We start from the raw sequence: 17,785 nt of genomic DNA on the forward strand, positions 1-17,785 counted from the left end.
AGGCTCCACACGTCAGCACAGAGCCTGACGTGGGGCTTGAACTCACAAACCGTTAGATCAGGACCTGAGCAGAAATCAAGAGTCAGATGCTTAACTGACTCAGTCACCCTGGAGCCCCACTGCTGTCTGAATTTTTTAAACCATGCATATGTAATACTGTTTCAAAAAGAAACAGGTTCATTAACATTTTTCATTACTTTTACTAATTTTCAGGAGCAAGTTTTCACTAGCAAGTAATCTAAGATTTAGGCATATAAACAGACACATACACCAATGGAACAGAACTGAGAGTACAGAAATATACTTATGCATATATGGCCAAGAGTACTCAAGGGCAAAAAGACAGTCTCCAACAAATGGTGTTGTGAAAACTGTATATTCACATGCAAAAGAAAGAAATGGAACCCCTACATTACACTACTCAAAAAAATTACCTCAAAATAGATTACATTTTTTTTAATTTATTTTTTGGGAGAGTGCAAGTGGGAGACGAGCAAAGAGAGGGGGACAGAGGATCCGAAGCGGGCTCTTCACTGACAGGCTGACAGCAGCAAACATGATGCAGGGCTCAAAAAACTCATGAACCAAGAGATCAAAGTCAGATGCTCAACTGACTGAGCCATCCAGGTGCCCCAAAATGGATTAAACATTTAAATGTAACGCCTGAAACCATGTAACTCCTACAAGGAAACACAGGGGGAAAGCTCCTTGACAGTGAACTTGGCAATATTTTTTGTGTCTGACATGAAAGCTCAATCAACAAAAGCAAAAATAAACAAAAGGGACTACATCAAACTAAAAGGCACAGAAACAGAAATGATCAACAAAATTAAAAGGAAACCTACAGTATGGGAGAAAATATTTGTAAACTGTATCTGATAAGAAGTTAATATCCAAAATATATATGAAACTCATACAGGGGCACCTGGGTGACTCAGTCCATTAAGGGCCCAACTCTTGATTTCGCCTCACGTCATGATCTCACAGTTCAAAGGATCGAGCCCATCATCAGGCTCTGCACTGACAGCATGGAGCTTGCTTGGGATTCTCTCTCCCTCTCTCTCTCTGCCCCTTCCTGGTGTACACACACTCTCTCTCCGTCTCTCTCAAAATAAATAAGTAAACCTTAAAAGAAAAAATAAGTAAATTCATATAATTCAGTAGGAAAAAGAAAACCCCACAATCAGATTTAAAAATGGGCAGAGGACGTTTTTCCAAAGATACACAAATGGCCAACAGGGACTTGAAAAGGTGCTCAACGTCACTAATCATCAGGGAAATGGACATCAAAACCCCAATATAATATCATTCCACACGTGTTAGAATGGCTGTTATCAAAAAGACAAGAGATAATAAGTGGTGGAAAAGATGTGGAGAAAAGGGAAAACTTGCACACTGTTGGTAGGAATGAAAACGGATACAGCCACTATAGAAAATAGCAGAGAGGCTCCTCAAAAAATTAAAAATACAACTACCGTATGATCCAGCAATCCTACTTTTGGGTATTTTTCCAAGGAAATTAAATCACTATTTTGAAGAGGTATCTGCACCTCTATTGACTGCAGCCTTATTTATCATAGCCAAGCCACTGGAACAACCTAAGTCTGTCAGCAAATGAATGAAGAAAATGCGGTGTGTGTGTGTGTGTGTGTGTATACATATATGTACATATACATAGACAATGGAATTATCAATCAGCCATAAAAAGGAAATCCTGCCATTTGTGACAATATCCTGCCATTTGTGAAACTTCAAAGCACTATGCTGACAGCTAAGTCAGGGAGAAAAAGACAGATACTGTATGATCTTACATATATGTGGAATCCAAAAAAAACAAACCTCATAGAAACAGAAAGTAGATTGGCGGTTGCCAGGGGCTGAGGTTGGGGGAAATGTATGAAGGTGGTCAATGGGTATAAACTTCCAGTTACAAGATGAGTAAGTTCTTGAGATCAAACATACAGCATGGTTACTACTGCTAACAATACTGTATTGTGCACTTGAAAGTTGCTTAAAGAGTAAATCTTAAAAGTTGTAGCTATGTGATATGTTGTGTTAACTAAATTTATTGTGGTAGTTATTTCACAATATGTATCAAATCATAACACTGTACATCTTAAACTTATACAATGTTATAAATCAATTATATCTCAATGCACCTGGAAAAAAAAAAGTTACCAAGATTTAGTAAGCTGATTTGTTGCTATAGCCTACATTTATAGGTGAGTCCAAAAGTACACAATTCGTGTCATTAAGGAATATGTACGTAGTCACTAACAGTTAAGGCCCACAGTAATATGTAAAGATAAATCAAGAAGGGTAACAGCATACTTTTAAATGTTTTATAATCTAGCTAGGGAGAAAAACAAGCACACTTTTAAACTTTATAACAGGTTTATATAAAAAGGAATATACCTATGAGTGTCTTCTGTATAGTATACACCAAACTAGTAACTTTTAGTATGCTAAAACTTTTTTAAAATGCAGAATTAAGAAGTGTTATGTGGGATCAATTAGTTGAAAAAGACTGTTCATGTTAGTTGAATTAAGTTTTGACATGAGAAAAAGATACGAATTTGTAAAGCTCCAGGACAGGTTCAAAATAAGAAAAAAATGAACAAAGTAACTAAAGTGGACTACAAGCTCTACTGCTATCATTTACTACTATTACTGAAGTTAATTATAACAACTAAACTACATTTACTAAGTGCCAGACATTGGGCTAAGTGGCTTACATTTAATTTTCACAACAACTCTTATGAAGTAGTTACTATGATTATTCCAATTTAATAGATGGGGCAACTGAGACTTAGAAGGATTAAGTAATTTCGCCAAGATCAAAATTTAGCAAAGACAAGTGCCAAACTCAGTCGTCTGGTACTCCATAACCCACATTCCAAGCTGTACTGAAAGAAGTTTAGAGTAACTGATATAAAAAGATGGAGGGGCGCCTAGTTGGCTCAGTTGGTTAAGCGAACCCACCTGGGTTCAGGTCATGATCTCACGGTTCACGGGTTCCAGACCTATGTTGGGCTCTGCGAGGACAGCTCAGAGCCTGGAGCCTGCTTTGGATTCTGTGTCTCCCACTTTCCCTGCCCCTCCCCCACCTGCACTCTGTCTCTCTGTCTCTCTCAAAAACTAATAAAACATTAAAACAAATTTTCTTTAAAGAGGGAAAACCTCCAATGCCAAGCTGACTTTAAACTCAAGAAAGGACACAGCACAGCCACTGGTGATATACCAGAAAAATGAAAAGGCAGGGAATATGCCCATGAAAGCAGATTTATATGCCATTCTTTTGATTCATATGACAAGGCAATATCCTCCTACCATACATCCTGATAAAACTGAAATTCTCAGAGTCAAGGACAACTATAGTCAAATGCCAACCAACCCCCAATCACTCACACACCATCACATCACCAGTGCTTTAACATTCCACTCTGAAATGGAAAGGCTATGAAAGAAAATTATAAAGAGTTGGTGCACAGAGGCGAAAAGACTAAATTTATGCAAATACAAACGTGTATAATCTAAAGCAAATAGACCATACGGATGTAAAAGACAAAAATGACATGCATACAATGAAAAAAAGAACATAGGACAAGACATTGTGGCCAGAGTATCCTAACTTTTCATCAGATTATAAACTTTTTTATGCTGTCGTTTTTATTAAAAACTGGTCAAAAAGGCATATTTATAAAGCATTTTCCTATTCAAGAATTACTCTACTGAACAGAAGTTAAAAAAGAAAAGGCAAGAAGAAACAAGTTTTGGAATACAACGAACGTTAAGTGGTAACTATAAAGAAAAGCAAGGGAATTATAAATACAAAATTTAAATACCGTTTACCCGAGGGGCTCCTGAAGGTTGGTTACAGGTTCAAGTAAAAGAAACATACAGGCTTTCAGAAGTTTTATTTCTTAAACTAGATAATGAATAAACCAGAGTTTCTTATATTGCTAATCTTTATACTTCACTATGTTAATGTGAACATTCTTTTGCATCTACTCAATTTTTAGTAAAAACAACAGAACAGTTCGAGCTTCCTGGTGGGACGGGGGAGGGGGTACGGGTGCAGGGGGGCACGGGGGGGGGGGCATGGAAACAGGATTTGCGGAGCGAGGACGTCACTCAAGGGCGCGAATGGACGCCAAGAAGAGGATATTGAGCCTAACTAAATAGTCTAGACCAGCAAGAAGTAGCACAAGTGTGTGGAGGCAACACTTTCTCAAGTTTTGCTTACCTTCCCCCCCATCCATGCTCCCGCCCCCCACATTTTGGCAAGAAAATGTGTAAACGTGAGTCTTTTCCCTTCCCTCGAGGAGGCAGGGCACTCTATGAACACTTCGGGACCCAGAAGTTAAACTTTAAAGCCCAGACCCTGGGCCGGGCACCTGCCTCGGGGCTGCCCAGCCCAGTACCCCCTACCCGGGTGTACTGGGTAATAAAACCACTTAGCCACTTCCCCTCTCCCGGTTTTCCAAGACTGCCCCCTTCCCTCCCGCCTGCCTGACGGGAGTCTTCCAGAGAGCCAAGCGGGTTCAGGGGAGGGGGAGGGGGCCCACCATGGTGACGTCCTCACGGCCCCGGAGAACCTCCGCAGCCCAGCCCCGGGAAACCTCACCAACAGTCGCAGCAGCTCAGAGAAAAACTCCAGCTTAAACACACGTGGTTGCCGGAGAGGACTGGGGCGGAACCGACCGGAAAGGGAGGGGCAAGTACGGCTCTCTAAAACTTCCCGGGGAACCAACACCAAGTCTTTTTATCCCGTGTTGGACTTTTCAGCCCTGGACCCGCCGACAGCCGGCCTGAGTGTTTGCGAGGAGCAGTGGGAGGGAGTTTGGGGCGGGGCGGGGAAACCTGGTCCTGCGCCCAGTGTGAGGCCTGGCATTTGAGCTGGGCTCGCCAATGCTGGAAGCTGCTGGCTAGCGGCGTCCCAGGCCTGAGCGCGGATCTCAGACATCATCTGCCCTGATGGCTCGGGTCATGATCTCATGGTTCGTGGGTTCGAGCCCTGCATCGGGATCTGTGCTGACAGCTCAGAGCCTGAAGCCTGCTTTGGCATCTGTGTCTCCCTCCCTCTCTGTTCCTTGCCTGTTCGTGCTCTGTATCTCTCTCTCTCTCAAAAATAAATAAAACATTTTTAAAAAGTTAAAAAAGAATAATAAATTTGATACATTCCTGCAGGATTACTCAAAAGTAATTAGAAAAGATATAATTAACCAATATCAGAAATAGAACAAGGTAACATTACTTAAGATCATGCAAGCATAAGAGGATATTATGACCAAAAATCTTAAATAAAATGGACATATTCTTAGAAAAAAAGATATAACCTATCAAAATGGATGCAGAGGAATAAAAAACACGAATAGTCCCATTATCATTTTTAAAAATGCTTACTCACATAACTTCCCACATTAAAACTAAAGGCTCAGATTTTTTAGATTTTATAACTATATGCAAATAGGGATAGAACAGCACTTCCTTAACCTGATAAAAATGTGGATTAGTACTAGCGATAGTGGGCATCATTGTCTTATTCCTGATCTCAAGAGAAAGCTTTGTTTAACCATTTTGGAAAACCCCTTTGGCAGTAGCTAAAAAGTTGAAATGTGTACCTCCTCTAATCCAGCATTGTCATTCCCAAATGCATGTACTAGGAACTCTGGCATACATATCTCAGGATATATATACAAACTTTTCATAGCGGTATTGCTCATAGTAGCCCAAACTGGAAAAAAAAAAAAAAAACTTAATTGTTCATTAACAAAAGGACAGAAAAGTAGACAGTGGTAAATTCCATATAGCAAATGAAATGAACAAACTACAACTATGCTTAAACATGGATAAGTGTTTAATCATAGTGTAAAAAATAAAGATAAAATGATCATACAGTAAAATTCCATTTATGAAATCAGAAAACAGACAAAATGAGCTACACTCCAGTTTTCATAGATACTCTCATAAGTGGCCAGTGATGTTTCGTACCCTCAGTGGTGGTTATCTTGATGTTTGCTTTATAATTTTTCTTTACATGTCACATTTATGTTTCATCCACATGTGTGTTTGTAAGCTATACTTTCACTGCAAGAGGTGTTAAAAGACATTTTAGGCATAAATATATTACTCCATCATCTCTTGAATCCATTATTACTGTTAAGAAGTCTTATGCTGGTCTAATTTTTGTTCCTTTGTGAGTGGCTTTCTATTCTGTATGGGATCTTTTAATAATTTTTGTTGACTTTGCTCTGCAATTTCACTATAGTGTATCAAGGTATTGGTATTTCTTTGTGTATCTTGGTACTCTATGTCCCTTTCAATTTCCTTTTGGGATGTGTTATCTGAATATTGATATTCTCCAGATCCTTTAGCCTTCTTTTATATCTTCTATTCTTTATTAATTTCTGTTGCCCCTGGGTGAGTTCCTAATTTGGTCTTTCAGTTTACTATTTTGTTCTTTGCTATAATCATCCTGCTATTTAGTCCATCTACTGACCTCTTCATTTCAACTCTTATTTTTAACATATATCATATATAATGTATCTAACGTGTGTGTGTATACATATAATTTTTAAAGTAATTTCTTATCCTTTTGATTTGTCACCATATTCTTCCTCAACTCTTTTGAATATATATTGTGGTCATTTAAAAGTATTGGTTCATCCGTTCCAATTACTGTGCTTAATGTGGCATGTGTTGTTCAATTTAATTTTTTTTTGATGTTTATTTATTCTTTAGAGAGAGAGAGAACGAGTGGGTGAGGGACAGAGAGAGAAGGAGACACAGAATCTGAAGCAGGCTCCAGGCTCTCAGCTGTCAGCACAGAGCCCAACACGCGGCTCGAACTCAGGAGCCGTGAGATCACGGCCTAAGCCAAAGTTGGACGCTTAACCTACTGAGCCACCCAAGCGCCCCAAATTTAATTATTTTTAAAATTCTTTTCTAGCACCTGTACTCCTCAGGTATGTCTTTTTCTTGAACCTGTGGCATCACATTTCACTGATGGAATCAGCTCTCCTATCCTGTAATGTGTATTGGGGAAGTGCTGAAAGTCATATTCTTAAATGTGTCCTTCTTGGAAAATTTGAGAACAAGGAGGGTCAAATCTCAGAAGAGAGAGTTCCAGGGACAGCAGAACCTTTGCTGACAGGAGCACAGGAGGTGTGAAGGTGCGAAGGCATTGGCGTTCCTGCACCCGCTTTCATCAGCTCCTTACATTAGCTGGGCTCTGTCTTCTCTGCCAGTGCCTCACACTGTCGGGAGGCCAGTGATGTTCCACATTAGAAGGTGAAGTAAGAGAGACAGGAGCTAAAATTACAAGCTCTCCAGATCCTCCCCCAGCTGCCACAGATGTCCTCTTCACGGGCGACTGCTGTGTTCTCTGCCCGCCTCCCACCTCATCACTTGCTAGTTCCCATCCTCCGTGAGGGTTTTCACAGTTGTGATTTTACTTCCAACTGCCAATTCCTTCCTGTTTCTGCTGTTTTTCAGGGTTGATTTAGGAGTAGGCCTATGCTATTTTATGATTTTATCCTACTTATTTTTAGAAGTACTGATTATATTAGCAAAATTAGCCTTTTGTTACATATGATGTAATTTTTCTCTTGACCTGTTTGTGACAATGTTTGCTGGAGAGAAATTATAAAATGTCTTTCAAAAGGGAGTTAGTTGTTATGTAAATGGTTTAAAGATGGCCCCTGTATAAAGGGCCTTTTTGTTTTTACCTTTACAGCAGGCTGGGACCTGGTGACTCAAAAGCCTGATGGTGCCAAACTCAAATTTTAATGCATCCAATTGTATGACACATGGTTCCCCATGTGTCATAAAAGGGAGAGTTTTAGCCATTTAGAGCCTCCTTGCTTTGCATACCCAAGCATCACCCAACATCTGTTAGCCTGGAGCTGTAAAGACCCCAAGGTACCCTGTCCTTCAGAGTTCTTGGACTTAGAGTCTTCCCACATGCTGGTGATTGACACTAGACACTCCCAGACACTCCTTTTCCAAATCCTTCCCCTAAGCCTCCTGTCCCCACCTCTGGGTAGGAATCTTAAACTCAAAAGTCTTCTGGGGTCAGAGTGGTAATGTCGCTGTAATAAAGAGTGGTGCAGTTTGGGTTATAGTTATCTGGAGATTATCTGCCCCATACAAGGGGCATATAAAATACCGGCCAGAGGCTACGAACAAGTAAGTGGAGTGAGACTTACCCTCCAACCATAAACAACTAGCAAACTAGACAAACTATACAAACTTGCATAGACTGGAAAACAGACAGCCCAGAACTGTCATCCCTAAAGAAGAGAAACGAGTGAACCATATCATCTTCCTGAAGGCCCTTTCCAGACAGTGTTGCAGGGAAGGCTATCTTAGACAGAGCAAGGCAATTTGTGGAGGTAAGGGAAGAGAGACTGGAGCTCCAGAGGGCTGAATTGGCTAGAATTTTGGAGGGAGTATGCTAACAAGAAGGAAAATGCCTGGAGAAAGACCTCCAGCCATCTTCAAAGGTGTGTCTTTGCATAAGGTAGATTTCCAAAATGCCAGGAAAGTGACAACTTGAGAGCAATAAATCAAATAGTTCCCAGAGCTCACATAAGGCTGAGATACATCTGAGTCTTGACCAACTGGGGTGGGGAGTCCATGTTGGCACTCAGGGCATTCAGTGGAGAACCCCCAGAGAGGCTAGGGTTTTGTGGGAAATAAACTAACATCAGAGTGAAGCATATTCTGTATCGATCTGCCTTAACAAACTTAAAATTCTTAAGATTACCAGGCTTCCCGATAGAACGAACTCCAACACTCTTTGAAAGATGTTAACAAAGTAAAATCTAGCCCTGCAAAATAATGTCCACCATTTAAAAATAATAAATTATTAGCTATTTCAAAAAGCAGAACAGAAAAAAATCAGTCACAAAAGCAGATTAAAAAGACAGAGATAATAGACTTAGAGAAGCACTTTATTTTTCCCCAACTTTACTGAGACATAATTGACAAAATTGTATAAGTTTAAGGCATACAATGTAATAATTTAATACGCGGTATATAATGTGAAATGATTACCACAGTAAGGTTAGGATTTACTTTCCTAACTATGTTATTGCCTGCTCCCTCCTCCCCCAAATAAGAACTCTATAAACTATGGGAAAAGCGTCATAGGCAAAAATACCACCAACCATTATTTTCAAAACAATAATTCAAGCAGGGAGAGCACCAAGAATCTTATTGCCTTAACACAAGTAACTTTTCCTCACTTGCTCTGGTGGTCAGCCTACTAAACTAACGAGATTCAAACAATGGAAGAAAAAAAGATGAAGTCAGCATGTGTGCCTTTCTTTTATATAATTCCATTTTGACAAAATTCAACAGTTCAGATAAGATATCAGTGAAACATCAATGTTTCTAACCTCTAAATAATAAATAACTCACTCTCACGTAACAAGAATGTGTATGTTCACAAATCACTGTAGAGCTCCGAAGTCATCACTATGTTTGTTTTATTTTCTCTACTGCAGGCTGGTAGAAATTCTACTTACCAGTTCCTGCTATTTTAACATTCCCTCCATAGCTATTTGTATGAGTGATCCTCCTAGGCTTTATCTTCATTTGAAGTGCACACTACAACAAATACTTTTCCATACCATGAGAAAAGAGTCATAGCAGAAAATTTAAACAAATATAAAATGATACATTTTATTTACGTTTAACACACTTGGAATCAGGGGTCAAAACCTGCAGCCTGAAGATACATTTTTTCGGTTTCCGTGCTTTTTTTGTCCAACAACACGTTCACAATTTTTTTTTTCAAATTTCAGTGTCTTCAGGTGGGCTTATATTCTCCAGTTTGTCATAAACCACTCCAATCTTCTTACTTTATATCCAACATTCATGTACTATTCACGGTAGTTCCTGGCCCATGAGGCACTTGGGTTTGCCAATCTCTACTTTGTGTGAATAAGCCAAAATTAATAAATAATTTCTTCCTATTTCAGAAGACTTTTGACTATCTTCCAAAATGACCTCTAAAATGAGCGATGGACTTTTTCCAAGACAACTGAATTTTTAACATGTTGGCTTAAAATTTTTTGGCAGAAGTTTTGTCAGTAATAGCCACTTCTAAATGAAGAAAAGAGAATGTGGTATCATTGCTTTGATTTATTTGACTAAATTGTGTTCACAGCCACATTGGGTGATTTTGCATAATCAAATTGTTCATACTTTCTACTTATATTGCTATTTTCAGTTGTATATTTTAAAATATATTTTGAAAGATTATAATGCTTAAAGAAAATATTAATTTATATATAACTTTTCAGACTTCCTTTTAAAAAATCTCACAATCCTTTAAAATATTTTACAGATAATTTATAAAATGTTATTTTCTATGTTGTGTAAAAATCCACACAACCTCACTGAATAACAAGGGGAAATTCACTATCTACGGTATTAAATCTCCAAAACCACATTCTTTTCTTAACAAAAATGACCTATACTAATGTTAATAACTTTCTATTTAATACTTTGAGAAATAGTTGTGCAATATTTTTAAATGAATGGAAACATTGAGGAACTTGAAAAGAAATGTTGAGTAGTTCCTACATCTCTCATGTTTTCTTCGTGTGAGCGCTGCCTCATAGACCATTTTTATGCTATGTTGTTTACCAATTGTTTGGATTTATTAGAGCTCTCCTCAACCAAAATACTGGTGAGCTACCGTTGTTTGTATTAATTGCTTTCCTGTCTGACCTTAGCAGTGTGCTGTTATGATGCTGTGAAAACTTTTTGTCTCTAATTCCCATATTGCTCTCAGCCCTAATCAAAGCTGTTTTTATTTTCTCTTCCTTTATTTGTCTAAAAGAGATAAACAAACACTAATTTGCAAAGAGCATGGGGAGTGATGAATCCAAGATGACCTTAAGGACTTTTCCAACTCCAACATTCCTTCAGCAGATCTTAAGATCTAGTTAATGTCATACTATATGGTTTACTCTAATAGGTATCCTTAAAATTTTAAATGATAGAATTAGTTCAAATGGCAAATAATATTTAAAGTGCTTATCTGAGAAGGGCGCCTGGGTGGCTCAGTCCGTTAGCATCCGACTTCAATTCAGATGATGGTCTCACGGTTTGTGAGTTCAAGTCCCTTGTAGTGCACTGTGCTGACATCTCAGAGCCTGGAGGCTGCTTTGGAGTCTGTATCTCCCTCTCTCTGCCCCTCCCCTGCTCGTGCTCGCTCTCTCTCTCTCTCTCTCTCTCTCTCTCAAAATAAACATTTAAAAACAAAAATAAATAAATAAATAAATAAATAAATAAATAAATAAATAAAATGTTTAGCTGAGATATAATGTAAGAGATATATGAAGAGTAGCAAGACTGCCCTGAATTAGTTGTTTACAGCCTAGGTGAGTATTGAAATGATCTGGGGAGCTTTTAAGATTACTGATATCTCTACCTATCACCCAGAAATTCTGATTTAATTTGTTTGAAATGCAGCCTGGACATGAGATTTTTAAAAAACTCTCCAGATGATTCAAAACTAAAACCAATATTAAGAACCACTAGTGTTAAAGTCTATTTGCAGTTTATCTGTTCTTAACTAAGACTAAACATTAGCATCAACAGGTGCATTTAAAAATATACAGCTTCCCAGACTCTATTCCCACACATTCAAATTACTCAATTTGGGATGGAACCAGGGCATTGTTTTGTTGTTGTTGTTCCCTATGTCATGATTTTGATATGGAGTCAATGCTAAATACTATTGCTCAAGAATCAAGATAGTTACCATGGCAGCATGAAAAGGGATATAATGTATTTTTGTTTTTCTGATGACACACAATGACCCTCACCTGCTAGAAGAGCTCAGTCACAAATTTAGCTTTATAATTAATGTAAGTAAATTAGTTTTATATTAAAAATTACTCAAAGTGGGGCGCCTGGGTAGCTCAGTCAGTTAAGCCAGGGACTGATTTCCTCTCAGATCGTGATTTCACCATGTGTGAATTCAAGTACCCCATCGCGCTCCACGCTAACAGTGGGGAGGATTCTCTCTCTCCCTTTCTGTTCTTCCACTGTTTGTGCTATCTTTCAAAATAAATAAATAAACTTAAAAAACAATTACTCATGGTAACTGTTATAGCATTTTAGGGTATACTGGAAAAATTGTGGTACTAGATACTCTGCCACTGAGTGGTTTTAAATTTGTTCTTCCTGCAACTTTTGTCCAAATAAGTCATTGTACTTCTCTGAGTTAGCGACAGAATTTTCAGTTGTTCTGAAAAAGTCTTTGTTGGCATAGTGTTACCATATTGGCTATATTGAAAGCGACTTTGGGTCATTTCTATTAATACCCAGCTGTGAACCAGTGGACAAATCTTGGATATACGCAGAATGCATTAAAAGAAAAGCATAACCTCATAAATTTCTCCATATAACACATAGAAATGAGAATGATCCCTTTTGAATTTATATCAGGAGGAAAAGTATAAATAAATTTAATTATTTTTAATAATGTTGAACATTAAGTGACACAATTAAAATAAAAATACATTCCATTGAGTGCAGAAGGACACGGCCGTGCGCGGAAGAAGAAAGGTGCACAGCGACCCTGAGTCTCGCGACAAAGCCTCTCCTCCAGTGGCTCTTGCCGTTGGCGGAGCTCACTTCCTGGAGTAGGCGGGGCCAGGGGCGGTGGTCACGTGACATAACGTTGAGGGGTGCGCAGGCAGCGTTTGCCCTGAGCCGACAGGTGAGCTTACCGTCATGGCCAACGACTGCAAGCCTGATGGGAACACCGTGCAGGTGCTGCGGGACGTGGCCAACCGCCTGCGAATCCATTCCATCAGGGCCACATGTGCCTCCGGCTCCGGCCACCCCACTTCATGTTGCAGTGCAGCCGAGATCATGTCCGTGCTCTTCTTCCACACCATGAGGTATAAACAGACAGACCCAGGACATCCCGACAACGACCGATTCATCCTCTCGAAGGGCCATGCTGCTCCAATCCTCTATGCCGCTTGGGCAGAGGTGGGCAACATCCGCGAATCTGACTTGCTGAACTTGAGGAAAATTCACAGTGACTTGGAGGGACATCCCACCCCAAGAGTGCTGTTTGTTGATGTGGCAACAGGATCACTTGGGCAAGGATTAGGTGCCGCGTGTGGAATGGCTTATACTGGCAAGTACTTCGACAAGGCCAGCTACCGGGTGTTCTGCCTCATAGGGGATGGCGAATCTTCAGAAGGCTCTGTCTGGGAGGCTTTGGCCTTTGCTTCTCACTACAATTTAGACAATCTCGTGGCAGTCTTCGACGTGAACCGCTTAGGACAAAGTGGAGCCACGCCTCTTGAGCACTGCACAGACATCTATCAGAATCGCTGTGAAGTCTTTGGGTGGAATACTTACCTAGTGGATGGCCATGATGTGGAGGCATTATGCCAAGCATTTTGGCAAGCGGCTCAAGTGAAAAACAAGCCCACTGCCATAGTTGCAAAGACCTTCAAGGGCCGAGGTATTCCAGATATTGAGGATGCAGAAAATTGGCATGGAAAGCCGATGCCAAAAGAAAGAGTAGATACAATCATCAAATTAATTGAGAGTCAGATACAGACCAACAGGAATCTCATACCAAAACCTCCCATTGAAGACTCACCTCAAATCAGCATCAGCAATATAAAAATGACCTGTCTGCCTGAATATATAGTTGGTGACACGATAGCTACTAGGAAAGCATGTGGTTTGGCTTTGGCAAAACTGGGCCATGCGAATGAAAGAGTTATTGTCCTGGATGGTGACACAAAAAACGCCACCTTTTCTGAGATATTCAATAAAGAGCACCCTGAGCATTTTATTGAGTGTTTTATTGCTGAGCAAAACATGGTGAGTGTGGCACTAGGCTGTGCCACACGTGGTCGAACCATTGCTTTTGTTAGTACCTTTGCTGCCTTTTTGGCCAGAGCATTCGATCAGATAAGGATGGGAGCCATATCTCAAACCAATATCAATCTTATTGGTTCCCACTGTGGGGTATCCATTGGTGACGATGGACCCTCCCAGGTGGCCCTGGAGGATCTAGCCATGTTCCGAAGTATTCCCAACTGTACCGTTTTCTATCCAAGTGATGCCATCTCAACAGAGTATGCTGTTTATCTGGCTGCCAATACCAAAGGAATGTGCTTCATTCGGACCAGCCAACCAGAAACTGCAGTTATTTATACCCCACAAGAAAATTTTGAGATTGGGCAGGCCAAGGTCATCCGCCAGAGTGTCAATGACAAAGTCACAGTTATTGGAGCTGGAGTTACTCTGCATGAAGCCTTAGCAGCTGCTGACAGTCTTTCTCAACAAGGTATTTCTATCCGTGTCATTGACCCATTTACCATTAAACCCCTGGATGCTGCCAACATCATCTCCAATGCAAGAGCTACAGGTGGCCGGGTTATCACAGTGGAGGATCACTACCGGGAAGGTGGCATTGGAGAAGCTGTGTGTGCAGCTGTCTCTAGAGAGCCTGACATCCTTGTTCATCAGCTGGCAGTGTCAGAAGTGCCTCAAAATGGAAAACCTGGTGAATTGCTGGATAAGTTTGGTATCAGTGCCAGACACATCATAGCAGCTGTGAAAAATACTTTAATGAACTAAAATAGCTCATTTCTTAGAGTTAGTCTGTTGGCTGGCTTTGCTTTGATCTTAAAACACGGCATCTTTATATTACATTCATGATTGTTGTTACTAAACCATCATTTATATCTATGCCATTGTGGTTTTTTTAAGAGAGAGACATTAAACTGTCACTGTATATACAGATGTTGCTCTCATTTTTTAATCATTAAAGTAGCTTATAACATTTTGGGTAACAGGAATAGCGAACAAAACAACCACCTCAAACAAAGTTTTCTGGAAGACTACAAATAACTGCACTGAGAATCAACATAGAGGTAATAGTTTCGCAAATGTATGTAATTTCCTTGTAAGTAAAAAAAAAAAAAAAGAATTTAATTGTACACTTCAATAGTCCAGGTTCTGAGGCAAGTTCCAGCTTTCATGGAATGCTATTGTACCTGCAGCTTCCTGGATAATGTTTGACTGCAATTGCCTTAAAATTTCCTCTGATGTCTGCCTCATCTCTCCTCTACCATTTAGAAGCTGTTGAGCAGCACTAAATGTGTATATGATGTACTGGACGGCATGTGGTGACTGTTCCATAAAGAGATGAAAGCATAACTAGTTTTCGTTTGTGTCCTACACTGTTCTGTGAGGTTTTAGAAATGTTTCCTTTTGTCAGTGACCAAACCAGACTGCTAACTTGATTATACTCATGTAAGGATACTGACATCAATGTAATAAAGCATTGAAAAACCATCAGCTTTATTTAGTTTGTACCATGCATGTATGATTTGGCTTCTCCTTGATATTTTGTCTAAATCAGAAGCAGAAAGAGGCGTGTCCCCCCCACGGAAATCCTGGAAAAAGGTCCAAGCTCTAGGTAAATCACTAGAGAATAATGTGTGGGCGGAAAAACATCTCTGAAGCAGGCTCCTTACTTTTAGCTGTGAAAACATAAATTATTTGGCTGGAATATAAGAAAAAAGTGCCAATCAGATAAACTGAAGGGAAACCTGAGGTCCAAAACTAAATGTAAAATTACTCTGGTATATCAGATTAATTCTGTATTTTTATTGCTTTCATTAAGTGCCCTTATTAAGTTCCTTGGAGGTATCACCAATTTGTGTCAGGAATTGTTCTAGAAGGTATGGTAGAGATAAAAAAAATACTAACCTAGGAAGCAGAGAGATCTGGGGCTGCTCATTTTACTAGTGCCTTTTTTCTTTGATCGTGTTCTAGTTTCTTCTTTTGAAAACTGATCGTGATAGTTACTCTATTTCATAAGATTTAAAAATTACTTTGTAAAAATAAAAAGTTGCTATAGGACCACTGCGGAAATTTAGAAACTACAAATAAGGGAAAAAAAATTCCCTCACTTATCACCAAAACCCAAATCCATTTCATTGCACTTCTCATCTGGGATCTATAACTGAATCTTCCATATAGTCATTCCCATATAGTAACATCAATCAAATATTACATATATCTATGAGTGGGGTACTGAATAATAGTCTCCATCCCTAATTTTTTCAAAGTTTAGGGATAACACTGATGCAGACACACAACAAAATAAATTGCGAATGCAAAATTACTTGTTATAATTTGCACATACTGGGAAGGAGCTTCAGCTTTTAGGGCTTAAACATAACTGTGGGATGAAAAATTATCTGTTTCCAACCCTACATGCATAAACACACCTTTAAAAATGACAATAGATCAGGGGTTTTTGTGGGTTTTTTGCTTTTTTTTGGTTTTGGTTTTTTTGGTTTTTTGGTTTTTTTTGGTTGTTTTGCTTTTGTTTTGTTTTATAATGACTAATGGGATCTTTGAGACTACCAGAAATATTTTTTTATAGGAAGGCAGGGAAACCTTTATGAATCGTTCCTGCAAATGTTCTGTCCCACAAGGCATCAATTAGTGGCCATCAGCTCTAGAGAGAATATATAGGAGATGAAACTTCTTATTTCATGTCTACAATTTTTCAGGTAAAATGAAATCAAATCCAGTTTTGTTACGTTGAATGTGTTCCAGCCTTGAATCTGTCCCGAGATCTTCTTTTTCTTAAGGTTTTATTTTTAAGTAATCTCGATACCCAATGTGAGGCTCGAACTCACAACCCCAAGATGAAGAGTCACATGCTGTCCCAACTCAGCCAGCCAGGTGGCCCTATCCTGAGGTCTATTAAGTCTCCATGGAAATCTTAGTAGAGAATAGTCCTAACTGATGCTAACCCTTGACTGCTAACGCTTGTGAAGATTCAGTTTTGATTTTGATCAACACCATGATCATTGGCTTACCTCTGGTCTACTACTTGTTGATTCGCCTAGAAAAAGGTCTTTTAGATTTAAGAGAGCCAACTGCCATTCCAGGGACAGCTGGGACTGCCAACAGCTGCCTTGCTTATGGTTGTGCTAGAGAAGGCCTGTCGGCAGTCCTTCTTACAGATAGTAAAAGAAGAAATCAGAAGGTTAAATTTTTAAATACAGCAATGGCTCTTAAGCACCTAGGAGTTTAAAAAAATTTTTTTAACGTCTATTTATTTTTGAGACAGAGAGAGACAGAGCATGAACGGGGGAGGGTCAGAGAGAGGGAGACACAGAATCTGAAACAGGCTCCAGGCTCTGAGCTGTCAAGCACAGAGCCCGACGTGGGGCTCGAACTCACGGACCCCGAGATCATGACCTGAGCTGAAGTCGGATGCTTAACCGACCGAGCCACCCAGGTGCCCCAGCACCTAGGAGTTTAATTGAGGGTTCCTTTTGGGGAAAGAATAGTTTTCTAAAGAAAAAGTAAAAGGGTCGATGTTTCTGATTTTTAAGTCATAATAATATGAGGTACTGGCTGATATTTATTTATCCATGTTTACTGAACTGTACAGGAATTACTACATTCTACAGGGCTCAATCAGAGAAGGTCTGGTTTTGGGGAGTTGAGAAGTATTGGTGGCCATTACTATTGTGATACATAAAGGAGGTCCTGAAATATTACTGTGATGGGGGAAGATGTTTTAATAAGTGAAAATGACTGAAAGTGTTATGAAATTAGTTAGAGACAGCATGAAAAGTGCTTACTTATAATGGAAAGAGACAAAGGGTGTTTCAAAAGAATACAGATGAGAGGCACATGGGTGGCTCAGTCAGTGAAGCATCAGACTCTTGATTTCGACTCAGGTCGTGACCTCAAA

At 39.5% G+C, this 17,785-nt stretch overlaps 2 protein-coding genes across 3 annotated transcripts in view; one reads left to right on the forward strand and one right to left on the reverse strand.

Annotated features, from left to right (window-relative positions):
* Positions 1 to 4,681, reverse strand: part of TMA16 (translation machinery associated 16 homolog) — a 30,501-nt gene extending 25,820 nt beyond the window's left edge. Inside the window, exon 1 of the mRNA XM_030312800.1 lies at positions 4,569 to 4,681. Within this exon, the coding sequence (XP_030168660.1) occupies positions 4,569 to 4,571 (3 nt within the window). The 5' untranslated portion in view covers positions 4,572 to 4,681. The remainder of the gene's footprint in view (positions 1 to 4,568) is intronic.
* Positions 4,682 to 12,759: 8,078 nt separating this feature from the next.
* Positions 12,760 to 14,637, forward strand: TKTL2 (transketolase like 2). 2 transcript variants are annotated; one of them, XM_030311891.1, is made up of 2 exons: positions 12,760 to 12,983; positions 13,098 to 14,637. In XM_030311891.1, the coding sequence occupies exons 1-2, from the start codon at positions 12,760 to 12,762 to the stop codon at positions 14,635 to 14,637; spliced, it is 1,764 nt and encodes a 587-aa protein (XP_030167751.1). The 2 variants fall into 2 exon arrangements, with proteins under 2 accessions (XP_030167751.1, XP_030167750.1); XM_030311890.1 differs by having other exon boundaries at positions 12,760 to 14,637.
* The last annotated feature ends 3,148 nt before the right edge of the window (positions 14,638 to 17,785 follow it).

Source organism: Lynx canadensis, chromosome B1 (genome assembly GCF_007474595.2).
Source record: "Lynx canadensis isolate LIC74 chromosome B1, mLynCan4.pri.v2, whole genome shotgun sequence".
Lineage (NCBI taxonomy): Eukaryota > Metazoa > Chordata > Mammalia > Carnivora > Felidae > Lynx > Lynx canadensis.

What these genes read in the sequence shown, in the direction of transcription:
- TKTL2 (XM_030311890.1), top strand. Translation starts at nt 12,760, where the DNA reads ATGGCCAACGACTGCAAGCCTGATGGGAACACCGTGCAGGTGCTGCGG.